Source organism: Osmerus eperlanus, chromosome 3, assembly GCF_963692335.1.
Source record: "Osmerus eperlanus chromosome 3, fOsmEpe2.1, whole genome shotgun sequence".
In the NCBI taxonomy this organism is placed as follows: domain Eukaryota; kingdom Metazoa; phylum Chordata; class Actinopteri; order Osmeriformes; family Osmeridae; genus Osmerus; species Osmerus eperlanus.
The window spans coordinates 18,699,940-18,713,234 of record NC_085020.1 but is presented as its reverse complement, the minus strand read 5'-3'; the positions used below and the strand labels follow the sequence as shown (position 1 = coordinate 18,713,234).

Below are 13,295 nucleotides of genomic sequence, written 5' to 3'. Positions count from 1 at the left end.
TGGTTATCCTTCTGGGGGTCAGTGGTCTCCCCCTCTCTCTTCCCACCTCTCTCTGTGCTGCCAACGGCCAGCTTTCCAGAGCAAGCGTATGGGTGAGGAGGACAGACAGAAAAGCAAGTGACAGACACCTCTAAACAGTGGGAAAGAAGAGGTGAGGGTGGAGGAGTGAGGGAGAGCCACACAATGTAAGAGGAAAGCCACTCCAGTCATGTTTATGGTGAAACAGCTGAAGCAAAAAATCTGTCCGTCGGGATTTTCAACTGCACTTACTGTAAGAGAACAACAGGGAACAACCTTTTAAATTCAACCATCTTATTTTTTTGATGCTTTTTCTTTTAACAATTAATCTCTTGAATGCTTGAGAATCGTTTGTAAGTTTGCGGACAATTCTTTGCTCCACCACCAGAATATTTTGCTTCTAGTAGCTTTATAGACTTCGGTCCACCTGTTTTGCCAGTCAGTGCAGTACTGTAGTTAGGGTAACCAACATGAGTGCAGACAACTCCACCATGCTGGATTCTGTGATCTACGGGCACCCCCTATGTGAGGGCTGGACCAACAACACAGAGGGTGCCTTCTACCACCTGGGCAACACCATCATGTTCCTTGGGTACATGGGGGGCAGTGGGGCATACGGGGCACTGTTCATATTCGGCTTCCTCGTGCCCTCCTACGTGTGTCTGAGCTTGTGGGGCTGGTTTAGCATGTGTGGCCTGGACGTGTTCATCTGGAACCTGCTGCTGCTGCTGGCTTGCCTTGCCCAGATATGCCACCTCATCTACCGGCTCCACCAGGAGGGCCTCCCCGGCCCCGAGCTCTCCACCCTCTTCTCTGCCGTATACCTGCCCCTCGATGTGCCCGTGCAGGTGTTCAAGGACATCGCCAGTGCCTGTGAGAACAAAGTGCTAGCGCTGGATGTGGAAGAGACCTATGCGGTGGAGGGTAAAACCCCCATCGACCAGCTGTCCTTTCTGCTCTCGGGGAGGTGAGAAACGTTTTAATTATTCTTTATAAAGTGCTGTCAGCATCTCTATAACTTTGACGAGACAGAGGTAAAACCAGGTGAACCAGAGACAGGGGTCGAATAAAATATACCCGTTCGGGCTGAGACTAAGCTTTACTGTAATGAGCTGTCGGAAAGGCAGGCATATAGCCGTCTGACGCTCCTGCCTGCTCTTATGTCTCCGACATACTGTCCCTATGACTGGACTGGACTATGTCAAAGAACCCGGGGCACAGATACAACACAAGTAGCTTTACGGATGCTGTAATGATTTGGGATCTTCAGGCCAGCGGAGGTTGTGGATTGGAGTTGTAGTTTAGAGTTGTTGGTTCTCCTTAGGTTGAGACCAGACGTGTTGGTTGTTAAACAGTGTTTGTGTCCCTGTGAAACACTGTGGTCTAGTCTCTGTCATGGTTGTTAGCAGCAGTGTTGTGATATCTTAATATCACTGCTGTCTGAGGTTGTGTAATGACACAATAAACGGCTCTGCTGTCTTTCCTAAAATAAAATGTTGACAGCTTTCAGCTAGCCAAATATCTGACAGTAGGTAACCGTAGTAGCTCCCCCACATAATGTTGATCTCCACAACTGTGATCCGTTGTTAGACTGTTTATGCCATTTTAAAAGTGTGAGTGCAGTGTGGTATCAATTACACAGTGATTTTTGAGTTTCTCAACCTTTTGGAAGGATGGTGTAAACAAATAGTTTTTAGATATTTTATTGATATTTACTGCTAGCTTGTTCTCATGTTTTGGTTTTGCCATGCTGTTTCCCTTGTCTTGATATCCTTAATGTCCTCCTCTTCCCTTAACCTTGTCCCTCCGTACCTCCAATCCCCCTTTCCTCCCTCTAGGATCCGTGTGTCTTTGGAGGGTCAGTTTCTCCACTACATTTTCCCTCACCAGTTCCTGGACTCTCCAGAGTGGGAGTCGCTCAGACCCAATGAGGAAGGGAACTTTCAGGTATTCTGGGCGCCTACTAAACAATAACTTTGTTTCCTTCTCTGTCCACCTGTCAGTGCATTCTTAGTCTGTGTGTGTAGAAGTAATTGTTCAGGACACATCTCAATACTCTAATCTGGCTCATTTCTCATTTGCTTTGGATCTGTACGGATCAGGACAGAAGGAAATTGTTGGAAACTGTTGTTTCCTATCAATTCAGCCAACTCAGGAAGCACTGATAGACTGATGAACCTTAAAGGTTTCAACTCTTTCTCTCAAAACCTTAACCTTTGACATTGCCCCCAGGTGACCTTGACGGCAGAGACGGAGTGTCGCTACATCTCGTGGCGGCGCCGTCGTCTCTACATGCTGCTGTCCAAGGAGCGCTACATCGCACGCATCTTTTCTGTCATGCTCGGCAGCGACATCGCTGACAAGCTCTACTCCCTCAACGACAAGCTGTTTGCCAAAAGTGGCGTGCGCCTGGACATCCGCCTGCCCAGCCTCTACCACGTCCTGGCCCCCTGCCCCCCGGGCAGCGAGGGTGAAGGCAGGGCCCCAGGGCCCCCGGGGGAGCAGCTGAGGGTGGAGGAGGAAGACCCCGCCCCTGCCTACCAGCAGTCGGCCCCCCCTCAGCCCCAGGATGCCCAGGAAGGAGAGGACCAGACCCCCCCAGCCCAGCGCCAGGCCCCCCCGCGCCGCCAGCCCTGGACCTCAGACACAGAGCCGCCCTCTGGTGAGGACTCGACCAGCCTGGTCTTGGAGGACTTTGCTGATATGACGGGGTCCTTAATGGATTATGGGAGTGAGAGGGATTATTTAAGATAGGACGCTGGGTGCTGGAGCTAACACACTGGGCCGTTACTTAAGATTCATGTAAGTACACCGGCTTGTTTCAGAAAGGGCGGTGGGGGTGTGTATATGTCTGTTTGTTTGGTTTGCTGTGTCCACACTCTCACTCACTCACTAACATCGTTTTAAAATGGCTTGAAGGATGATGGTTATACAGGGGGGAGCAAGGTACCTACGGTGTTGATTTGGTGCAGATGCTATGCACTGGCCATTTTCCGTTATAATTTTTTCATGGCAAGTGATTCAGGGGCAAAGAAATTCAATACAAATATTTTAATGATGAGCCCCAGGCTCTTAAGACAGTTCTCTTAACTGATGTACAAACTTCTTGTTTGATTTGTCCTTCCCCACTGAAATAATTTGCTTCCACAGACAGAGGATTGGCTTTGGACATACATTTGCTGATTACAAAATAACCATGTTGTTTATTTGAGTTTGTAACAGATGGAGCCTTAATGAGGGCCTTGGTGAGGGATGGTAGAGAGCAGGGGCCTGAGGTTTCATAGCAGCTGTGTGTGTCTGTGTGTGTTTGTGTGTCAGGATTATAGCACAGTAACTTTGGGGATATCCAAATATCTCATGCCAGGCCATCCATCCACGTGCTCACCCTTTTCAAGCCCCTCCCATCTCCCCTACTGCAAAACATCCCTGAACCAATCAGGGAGGACAGATCATATTTCATATGACCTTCAGATAGCTGTGGCTCTCTCAGGAAGGAGAGAGCTGTGGAGATGTGGGTCACGTGACAGCTGAGCTGCTAGAAGCCAGTCAGGGCAGGACAGCGTTCCAGAGGGACAGATGGAGGTACAGATGTCAGAGTGCCTGTGGTCTGGACACACATGCGTTTAAAGATGTCGCTGTTGTTTCCTCAGGTGAAAGCGCTACGAACCTTCCACCTCGATACCAGAGAGGCAGGGCTCCGCTCGCCCCAACCAACACCCCCAAGCTGTGAGAATGGTTCCTCCCGGAGTGCACATGGAAACACTGTCTTGGTTTCAGTTACATTCGGCCCACTCATTGACTGAACACACACACCTTACACCCCCACAACCACCCCCATCTTACTGATGTCATCCATGCGAGACACTGACCATGCGAGACACTGACCAGAGAAAGAGCGTTTTATTAGTCAGGTCACTTAAGTGTTGTTTTTACTTCACTCACACATGCATCTACAATTCATCTGGAACACCAGTTGTTCATTTAGTTTATTTTGACATGAACAGTTGGTAAAGGGAACATGTATCTTATTGGTTTATGCAAAGTGCTGTAAAATCTGTGAATTATATTCGCTTGCGGACATACCTGGAAATATAATTCACACATTTGCAGCATTTGGTCCATGTGGAGTAGATATTTGTACCAGATAATGAACTGAGTTCACAGTAAACAGACAGTGGAACTGAATACTGTGAATCAACTGTGCTTTCGTTGTTTTGTTTTAAGGATGTCCACAGACACATCATAGAAACATATTTTCATGGGGCCAATGCTTCTCGATTAAACTCTGGGTCAAAATGCTTTGAAATCTCCCCCTGCTACAGTATGATGACTGTTGCCCCTCATTCTTTAGAGATGAATACATATGTTATAGGATTATTATAATTAGTGTATTTCTTTCTGATTTGTATTGGAATTTAGCAATATGCAGATATGCAGTTCTTTTTCTGTGGGAAAATCCGCCATAAACACTAATGTCTAGAAAAATGAGAGGTCCATCTTTTATACTGTTTGGTTGTAAATAAAGAGCATGGTAAAGTGAGTGTGTAACTTGGATGTGTCTGTGCCATGCAGAAACCTACACCCAAACACATCTCTCTCGTCTGTTGAAGCTAGTGTCCCATGCATGAATGTGGATGAGACTCGAGGACGAGGAGGGGGATGAGTGGCAGGCTCAGTATCGACCCTCAGGTGCTCCCACACACCTGCACCAAGTCATGGGCCCACGGAACTACTCGTCGTACAGCAACGTTCTTCACACACACTGGCTCCTCCTTCCTGAAGCAGAAACACACCACACTACTTGTACAATAAACCATAAAATACACCATGTTGTTTCATTTTGGCCTTATTAGATTGTACTAATGTGGCGCAGAGACGCCATGGACCGGACCTGAGGTAGGGAATTTCCAACAAGCACACCGACACAAAGTGGATATCTCCCTGTCTGTAGAACCGAGCACCCGTGTTCTTCAGCAGGATGGAGTTGATCTCACACAAAGGCATGGGGTGGGCTACCACTCTCCTGTACACTGTACGGCCTGTCTCTCTGGAACACACACACAGGGAGCCTGTTACTAGTAGCTAACCTTAGCCTTAGCTAGCATCTAGCTGAGGTCGACAGAGTGAACGTGACAAAGCCTTGTATAACCAGGATTACGTTTGTACGTACAATCTGAGTCTCTGCTCTGTCAGAGGCAGACCCTGAGTGCCAAGAGCCACCTCCACCTCAGCACTCTTGTCCAGGGGAGACACCTCCAACTCCACCAGGATGTGGTGTGCTGGTGGGGGGTGGAGGAGCACAGCAAGGACACAACAGATGTTATGGTAATCAACATTATACATTTAAAATGACCTTGGCCTTGGTGATGGAACACAGAGGTGCTGAGTCTGAATTAGAGAGAACTGGTAGGGACAACGGTAGGGTGTTGGGAACAGGCAAACAAATACAGACACCCCAAAACACAAACCTACAGACAAACCTACTGTTCAGTCCATGCTTGCTTACCACAGAAAGGGGGGACTGCCGTTGTGAGGAGGAAAAGTCTTTGTTCTCTGGGAGGAGGAGAGACTGTTATCCCACTGTTGTCTGATAACCCTGAAAACAAAGCAGAGTCCCACAGCGACGCCTCAGTCACACATGTTCTAACACAGCCCAGAGTGCATTAACTCTGCTACTGTATCAGTCAGGCTCTATCTACAGCTCCATGGAGATAGGGAGTCTCCAGGCCAGACGTGACCTGCTCTCCGCAAACTCTCCCCCTGATTGCATTTCAGCTGTGATGCTGCCGCTTGCAGAACCGAGCCTGAGCAGGTCACTATTCATTACTGAACAGCAACAGCTTCAGCTAAGTCAAACGAAGTAGTCAATAAAAAGATAGAATAATAATAATGTTTACGACAAAAGTAGAACTAGACATCCTGCATTACAGTTACTGGAAAATGTGAATTCATTAAAGCACACTAAAAGCAAAGGGGACATTGTTAAAGGGGGTTTTATGTTTGTTAATTAATCATTAAATGCTCGTACCTATTTGTGGACAGGTGCCATTAAGGACACCCTTGCAGTCCAAACATTTGCCTTCGAGGAAGTCTTCATAACTTGAGCAGGGAATGCCGATCAATGGGCACGAGCCATTAAGGGCACTTATGTAGACATGCAGCGCCCTCATGTGGTCACATATCACATAGCCATACACTGGAAAATACACAAGAACTGACAACAAACGAAAAATCTCAGGGAGACAGAAGCCAGCCAGACCTATTGCCTGCTAACTAAAAACTGGAAATGAACGCATTCATTTGGATGTTTGTTAGTATATATACACATATATATATACACACGTACCGTACCAACAAACATGAATACATGTTATTTATTATAAAAGCAGAGGTTTTTGGGACGGATGTGTACGTGACTTACTTGAAGCAAACCTGGACCGAGCACACCCAGCTTGGTCCATCCCGCCGTTCAAGAAGAAGTCAACATGGCCAACTGGGATGGAGATACCAAAGTCTGAAGGATAACATGGAGAAACAGGAGTGACAACAAAATAAGTTAAAACATTGTTAATCATATCTGAAGGCAAGCCATCAGGCAAGAATGTAAAGCCACCTTGTACGTTTCAATGGCCTACAAGACTGTTTAATCTCTGTTTCACAGAGAACTGGTGTGACTGGACCTTGACATTTCACTTGAGCATTTTTTATATTGGAACCGTATTATGTTTTACCTTAACAAAAAATGTATGTTATTGAGATCAAGTGTATTCTCACAGTCAGAGTCTGTATGGATGGCGTCCACAAACAGTGCATCTGAGGGGTCAAGGCGGTCAAAGGTGTCTGCTCCCTTAAACATTGGGCCAGCTGGATCCAGACCTAGTAAAAATACAAAGCTTGATGTAGAGTCATAAAACACAAACCTTACCGAGACAAATGCACTCCAAAGGTATCAATGAGTCCCTTTTGAAAGGAATTAAAAAGAGAAATAATCTTTCATTAAAAAGGAGTGCAACCATTCAAGCTTTGTAGACTGGAATAAAGGCCTCTGCCCAGATAAAAAACATCCGATATGAACAAGAACACTATTGTGATCATTTTGTGGCCTAGACTGGGGGCATCTCCCTTGTTCCCAATTTCAGAGTGCCTCTCAAAAGGGCTGTTGTCGTTTTTTGGAGTGCTCTCTGTCTCTTTGAAAGCATCGTTCACACATACTTGCAGAAATGAGGACTGTTTCTCACCTTTGCCCCGGAGACAGCTCCTGTGCTACCTAATAGCCTATAAACTTTTTCATGCATACTTAATTGTGATTGGTAATTTAAACTACAAAGCCTTTCAGTCAAAAAACTTAAATACAGCTGTTCTCACCTGTAATTCTTCCCAGCTTCCCCTCAAACAAGGTTCCTACGAACCCTGCCACATGTGCTCCCAGACTAACACCAATAAAATGGAAGGACTCCAGTTTGCATCCATGATTCTGTCAAGTACACATCAGATCCTCAACAACTCCAGTGTGCTTAGTTTCCATGACATCTTCAAACTGAGGCGTAGTATTGGAGTGATGCAGTGTTTCTAGTGTTAGTTCCTCACCTGCAGCTGGTTGATGAGGACAGAGATCCGTACCGCCACCTCCTTGTAGTTTTCTACCACCAGGTTGTAGGCGAAGGAGGCTCCGTACACCCAGTCCACCACCACCACGTTCACATCCTGGACATCCAGCAGCGCTCGCGCCAGCACACTCACCCACGACGGCTTGGTGCCCAGAGCCCTGCCACAAATTCAATCATGAAAGAAAGAAAAAGATAGAAAGAAAATGAATTCAAAGGAAATTAAGAAATTGAAGCAAAACAATGGAAAAGAAAGGATGACATTTGTAACATTTCATACCAATAGAACAAAACTGTTACTTTTCCCCATGCTCCCCCTCACCTGTATCCATGGACAATGACTTTGGTTGGCAGAAAAGGGTTGAAGAGAGTGTGTGTGCTGTTGAGGGAGTCCTGGCTGAAGACGCTTGGGCAGTATGCATTTCTGCGTGTGAAAAGCAGGTAGTGCACCTGCAGCTTGGAGCCCTGCCTGTACTCCAGCCATGTGGTGTTGCTGAAGTCAGCACAGCCTGAGGGGCTGTTCTGGGATTCTCCTGCCATTCAAAATACACACAGTTAGTGTCTGTTTTAACAACAGACCCAGGCAGCATAATCTCAATCAGAATACGTTTTAATCTTTAACCCTTGTGTTATCTTCGGGTCATTCTGACCCATCAGTCATTGTGACCCACCGTCGTATTGCGACAGATTTACCGCATACAAAGACAAAGTGAAGCATTTTCTTTTAACCGTTGGGCTGTCTCAGACCCCCCACATTGCAAAGGTTAAAAGAAAATTATTTTAATTTGTTTTTGTATTGGGTAAAATTGGGTAAACACAACGATGGTTCGTTATGAACCTTTGGGTCATGTGACCCGAAGGCAGCACAAGGGTTAATAGGAATTTACTTTGGTGGGCAGGTGCATACAATAAACATATACAAATCTTAAAAAAAGTGTGTGCAGTCCTTAAATATAAAAATACAAAACTGTACAATGTAAAATAAAATAAGATATCAATATAAAGTAAAAGAGTGCAGTGAGGCTGCGTGCCAGAGGAGTATTAATGTAACGCTCAGTATTTTATACGTAAGTTAGTGTCAATTGCGAGTCCTGGGCCTTGTTGATGAGGCCAGTTGCAGATGGCAAGAAACTGTTCTGGTAGCGTGAGGTTTTGGTCCTGATGGACCACAGCCTCCTGCTGAAGGGGAGTGGCTGGAACAGTGTTTGTCCAGGGAGGGAGGAGTCGGACACAATCTCGTTGCTCGCCTCAGGGTCCTAGAGGTGTACAGGTCCTCGAGGCAGATTGCAGCCTATCACCTTCTCAGCTGCACGGATGATAAGCTGCAGTCTGCCCTTGTCCTTGGCAGTGACAGCAGAGTACCAGATGGTGATGGAGGAGGTGAGGATGGACTCGTTGATGGCATTGTAGAAGTGCACCATCATTCTCTTTGGCAGGTAGAACTTCTTCAGCTGCCGCAGGAAGTACATCCTCTGTTGTGCTTTCTTGGTGAGGGAGCTGATGTTCAGTTCCCACTTGAGGTCCTGGGAGAGGATAGTGCTCAGGAAGCAGAAGGACTCCACAGTGTTGACTGGGGAGTCGCACTGGGTGATGGGGGTGAGTGGGGCTGTGTTCTCCCTGAAGTCCACAACCATCTCCACTGTCTTAAGAGCATTGAGCTCAAAGTTGTTCTGGCTGCACCAGGTCACTAGGTTGTCAGCCTCCCACCTGCAGTCAGATCCATCCCCGCCAGAGATGAGCCCAATGAGAGTGTCCGCAAACTTCAAGAGTTTGACAGACTGATGACTGCAGCTGTTGGTGTACAGGGAGAAGAGCAGTGGGGAAAGGACGCAGCCCTGAGGAGATCCAGAGCTGATGTCGTAGACATGTTTTCCTAGCTTCACGCACAAATACATAAATAATAATACATACAAGTATTTAATTACGTGGGTTTATGTGATGTACAAGAGTCTTGGGAGTCAGAAGTTTCTACAGAAAGCAGGCAGGTGAAAATGTAAAGGATAACTCTGGAAATAATTAATAGAGCTTCAGGACCCAGACCGGTTTCAGCCACCACGGCTCCACTACAACTTGACTGTAAGACTCCTCTCAGAGATACTGAACCAGCGCCTAACATCTCAACAATTACATTTGCATGCAATTTTTAAAATAAAAATAAGACATGTAACATCTAAAAGTGGGGAAATCTTCTAATGTATGCACCTTCCTGCCACAGTAAATTCTGTGTTTGTGTAAACTTACATGGCAATAAAAACAAATTCAGATTCTAATAATGAAAAACAAACTACTGTAGCTACATTATATTGTATGACATACTGCCACATTCATATTGTTTAGGTAATGCTGAAGGAATCTACATCTCAAAACCTATTTCCCCTCAGAATGGATTACTTACCTAACACCACATTAGTAATGTAGAGTGCCGCAATGATGAGTAGTGTGACAGTTTTCATTTCCTAATCTCTTGGGAGAATCCAGTCATGAACAGTGAATGGGTGGTCCACAGCGTTTTTCTCTCACCAGCCCGTGCAGCCCTCTATCTCACTGTAGCTGTTGACAGTGAAACTCTTAGCTAGGAAAAAACTCAATCCCACCTACTGTGAGAAACATTAGCCACAAGCTGGTTAGGAATTAACTTATAGGAGTTTAAAAGGTTTCACAATACCTGGCACTGAAAATGCCACAACAGCTGATTAACTGGGGGATAGGGCGTCCTTTCCTGCCTTCTTGTAAATGAGACTTGTGAGTAACCGAGTCTTATTACAGCAGACCCACAGACGTCTCCTGCTCCGAGTCAGTGGGACAAACGATCACACAACACTGCTACTGGTGCAATCATGACCTCATTGGTGGTCAATGGCTGTTTGTTTGATGGCTGGATTCTGGCCTTGCTGTCTACTGAACTCAGCGTGTGGGAGTGAGGGCGCACTGCTACAGCTCGGCGTGTGACGTCAGAGACTTGTCAGAAGCAATGATCTGCTCTGGATTCGGGATGGCCACAATTTGTTTTCCAGTATTCAAATTTCTTACCATATACATGTCAAGAGCACTAGCAGGGAATTATAATTCCTGACCACTTAATCAGTTCCAATGTGTAGCAGTGCGCTTTTGGTCTGCATTTCCATTCAAAATCTAATAATCGGATTAATCCTCCACCATTATCACAACTAACCGCAAGGCACACATCAATTGAGTCATTTAGCAGTCATTAAATCAGTTGTTTCCTATGCTAATCTTAGCTCGATGAAAGGGATTATACATGCAATTTTTTCCATTTCTAATATGCGCGTGATTGCTACATGCCTGTGTCGCACACCTGAGACCATTCAATACGACCATAGGCTATACCACGCTCGCTTCGTTTGTTCCCCTGCGTCAAAGCATTTCATTAAATTAAATGCAGCCAACTTGTTTTAGTCAACTAAAATACTCGTAACCATCCCTTCTCCTTAGTGAATAATAGAGCATACACATAATATGCAACTGTCCTAGTTCTAGAATCGGCCTTTACTTTGGAATTTTCCATGCGGGAGTTAGGCTATTAAAGTTATTAGAGACTACAGCTCATTGTGGGTTTGACTAGCCCCAGGAGCTTGCACAAAGGCAAAGATTATGACCTTGATTGAACTAGATTAAATGCATTGTTATGTCTGTAACTAAGCCTAATAAGTAGGCTTATCTGGTTCAATATTACATTATATTTTGTATTAATACAAATGAAGTTCACAGATTTGTTTCACACATCTTTAATGTACTGTTTCAGATCATTCATATGCAGTAGAGCTTATTTTATGGCATACACAATAATAAGGGTTATATTGTAATAAAATGAATGGTGATGGTGAAACAGTTGTACGAAAACTATTTGCCCTTTATTCGAGCTCTCTCCTTGGGCAGCTGGGAAGCAAGCCAGTCGGTGGTGCGCCCTCGAGCCTCCTCCCAGCTGAACTTGGGGGAGTAGCCGAGGTCCCTCTGAGCCTTGCGATAGGAGAAGCTGAAGGCTGTGTTCAGCATGGTGAGCAGCTGGCGGTTCAGGGGCGGGACAAAGCGTGTGAAGGGGTGGAGCAGCGCCTGCAGCGTCTCCAGTAGGAAGCAGATGAGGTAGAGGAGGGGCAGCGGCAGAACGTGCCGTTCCTGAATGCGGAACCCGAGTGATGACATCACGGCGTGGTTAAAGTCAGAATAGCTGACTGGAGGTGTGTCGTCTGCGATGTAGTAGATGTTACCTCCGACGGTGCCTCTTTTCTGGGGGTCCTTGAGGCTGCGGGCTGCCTGGAGGTGGCCGAGTGCCGCGTTTCCCACATACACGGGGTTGACGCGGGCCTCTGGAAGCGAGGTGCGATACAGCACGTCCCCGTTCTTGATCCCGTCAGCCATGTGGCCCAGCAGGAAGCGGCAGCCCTCGCCGTAGATGTACATGGGCCTGAGGGCGCAGGTGGCCAGCCGGCCCCCGTTCTGGAGCACTTCGTGCTGGGCTTGTAATGTGACACGCTCAGCCTCTTCCTTGGTTCTGCTGTAGGGAAACTTCAGGGAGGATGTGTAAGGGGTGTCCTCGTCACCGTTGATAATGGGATCGCCCCTGGGATTGGGCCCGGCCACCTCAATGCTGCTTGTGTAGATGAAGGAGGCCACGTTCTCCTGGACACACATCTCCAGGAGTAGCTGGGTCCCTGGGAAACATGCACTAAGTTCACATAAACTACTTTTTGGAAATGAAATACTTGATACTTTTTTGAGTGATGCATGAAAACAGCCAATCTTCTTAACAAACTAGCCTTAACTATCCACACAAGAAAGTAAATGTTCAGCTGTCACCAGCTGAAAGCTTTAGAGACCGCCATACCTTTGACGTTGACCCCATGGAGCTCACTGTACTCCACAGTCCCAATGACGTCGATAAGGGATGCAGTGTGGAATACCAGGGAAGCTCCCTGGCACGCTCTCCTCAGAAGATTACTGTCCCGAATGTCCCCCTCAAAAACACTCACCTTTGTCTCACCTCTGCAATCTTAACATACAAAATCGAATCATTCAGTCTTCCCCCTACAAATTGTATATTGTCTGTGACTCAGGATATTAGATATGATGGCTGGTTTGATGTCCACCAGCGAACCTAGCTTGCCTCAAATATATTCTCCAGCTATTTAGTAGTAGAACTACTTGAGTATACCATTATTATATATTATTATTTGAAGTATATTATATATACTTCAAATGAGTATTGTATCAACACAGAGACAACAGGCAATAATTCTATCAGTACTGACCTTCCAGAGCCTGTGTGAGCTGGGGTCTGAAGTGTTTGTCCAACAGTCGGATCTCTGCAAGTCTCTCTTCTTCCAGGAGTAGCCGGACTAACCTCTCCCCCAGGAATCCACCCGCCCCTGTCACCACACACACCTCGCCTCTCAGAGACATAGCGGCCCCTCTGAACCCTTGGAATCTCCCTGGCTCACCCTTGTGGAACGTGCTGGAAGAGGGAGGAAACACTGACACAGCTCTGTGGGACAGGAGGCATGCTGGGAGCAACAGCCCAAAGGAGCAGGCAGGTTTTATATCCCTGTGTCTGCCAAGGACAGCCCAAGGCCATCGACTCCAGACAAATGAAAACAGTGTAGGAGCAGTCAAGGTCACATCGCGTTTGTTTGTTCTTGCTCATCTCTCATTCCATTG

At 46.4% G+C, this 13,295-nt stretch overlaps 3 protein-coding genes across 6 annotated transcripts; 1 reads left to right on the top strand and 2 right to left on the bottom strand.

Annotated features, from left to right (window-relative positions):
• Positions 1-54: 54 nt before the first annotated feature.
• popdc2 (popeye domain containing 2) lies at positions 55-4,731 on the top strand. Of its 3 annotated transcripts, XM_062457639.1 has the most exons (5): positions 55-985; positions 1,857-1,965; positions 2,251-2,680; positions 3,669-3,744; positions 4,591-4,731. In XM_062457639.1, the coding sequence occupies exons 1-5, from the start codon at positions 489-491 to the stop codon at positions 4,679-4,681; spliced, it is 1,203 nt and encodes a 400-aa protein (XP_062313623.1). In that variant the 5' UTR covers positions 55-488; the 3' UTR covers positions 4,682-4,731. The 3 variants fall into 3 exon arrangements, with proteins under 3 accessions (XP_062313623.1, XP_062313625.1, XP_062313624.1); XM_062457641.1 differs by lacking the exon at positions 4,591-4,731 and having other exon boundaries at positions 58-985; positions 3,669-4,558; XM_062457640.1 differs by lacking the exon at positions 4,591-4,731 and having other exon boundaries at positions 58-985; positions 2,251-2,820; positions 3,669-4,558.
• Positions 3,902-10,609, bottom strand: pla1a (phospholipase A1 member A). 2 transcript variants are annotated; one of them, XM_062457629.1, is made up of 12 exons: positions 10,288-10,609; positions 10,018-10,172; positions 7,945-8,155; positions 7,606-7,783; positions 7,384-7,492; positions 6,793-6,894; positions 6,440-6,532; positions 6,047-6,232; positions 5,525-5,614; positions 5,189-5,297; positions 4,910-5,065; positions 3,902-4,794 (listed from the first exon to the last, which is right to left on the bottom strand). In XM_062457629.1, the coding sequence occupies exons 2-12, from the start codon at positions 10,073-10,075 to the stop codon at positions 4,704-4,706; spliced, it is 1,383 nt and encodes a 460-aa protein (XP_062313613.1). In that variant the 5' UTR covers positions 10,076-10,172; positions 10,288-10,609; the 3' UTR covers positions 3,902-4,703. The 2 variants fall into 2 exon arrangements, with proteins under 2 accessions (XP_062313613.1, XP_062313614.1); XM_062457630.1 differs by having other exon boundaries at positions 6,047-6,214; positions 10,288-10,607.
• Positions 10,610-11,358: 749 nt separating this feature from the next.
• On the bottom strand, positions 11,359-13,164 carry hsd3b1 (hydroxy-delta-5-steroid dehydrogenase, 3 beta- and steroid delta-isomerase 1). The gene is made up of 3 exons (XM_062457651.1): positions 12,890-13,164; positions 12,466-12,630; positions 11,359-12,292 (listed from the first exon to the last, which is right to left on the bottom strand). The coding sequence occupies exons 1-3, from the start codon at positions 13,038-13,040 to the stop codon at positions 11,484-11,486; spliced, it is 1,125 nt and encodes a 374-aa protein (XP_062313635.1). The 5' UTR covers positions 13,041-13,164; the 3' UTR covers positions 11,359-11,483.
• Between the last annotated feature and the right edge of the window lie 131 nt (positions 13,165-13,295).

Excerpts from the sequence above, each read along its gene's own strand:
- popdc2 (XM_062457639.1), top strand. The coding sequence starts at position 489 with ATGAGTGCAGACAACTCCACCATGCTGGATTCTGTGATCTACGGGCAC. Across the intron at positions 1,966-2,250 it reads ATGAGGAAGGGAACTTTCAG|GTGACCTTGACGGCAGAGAC; the intron begins GTATTCTGGGCG and ends CATTGCCCCCAG. Across the intron at positions 3,745-4,590 it reads CCAACCAACACCCCCAAGCT|AAACCTACACCCAAACACAT; the intron begins GTGAGAATGGTT and ends TGTGCCATGCAG.
- pla1a (XM_062457629.1), bottom strand. The coding sequence starts at position 10,075 with ATGAAAACTGTCACACTACTCATCATTGCGGCACTCTACATTACTAAT. Across the intron at positions 5,615-6,046 it reads TGGCACCTGTCCACAAATAG|GGTTATCAGACAACAGTGGG; the intron begins GTACGAGCATTT and ends CTTTGTTTTCAG. Across the intron at positions 5,298-5,524 it reads GGCAGTCCCCCCTTTCTGTG|CACACCACATCCTGGTGGAG; the intron begins GTAAGCAAGCAT and ends ACCCCCCACCAG.
- hsd3b1 (XM_062457651.1), bottom strand. The coding sequence starts at position 13,040 with ATGTCTCTGAGAGGCGAGGTGTGTGTGGTGACAGGGGCGGGTGGATTC. Across the intron at positions 12,631-12,889 it reads GCTCACACAGGCTCTGGAAG|ATTGCAGAGGTGAGACAAAG; the intron begins GTCAGTACTGAT and ends TTGTATGTTAAG. Across the intron at positions 12,293-12,465 it reads CCATGGGGTCAACGTCAAAG|GGACCCAGCTACTCCTGGAG; the intron begins GTATGGCGGTCT and ends CATGTTTCCCAG.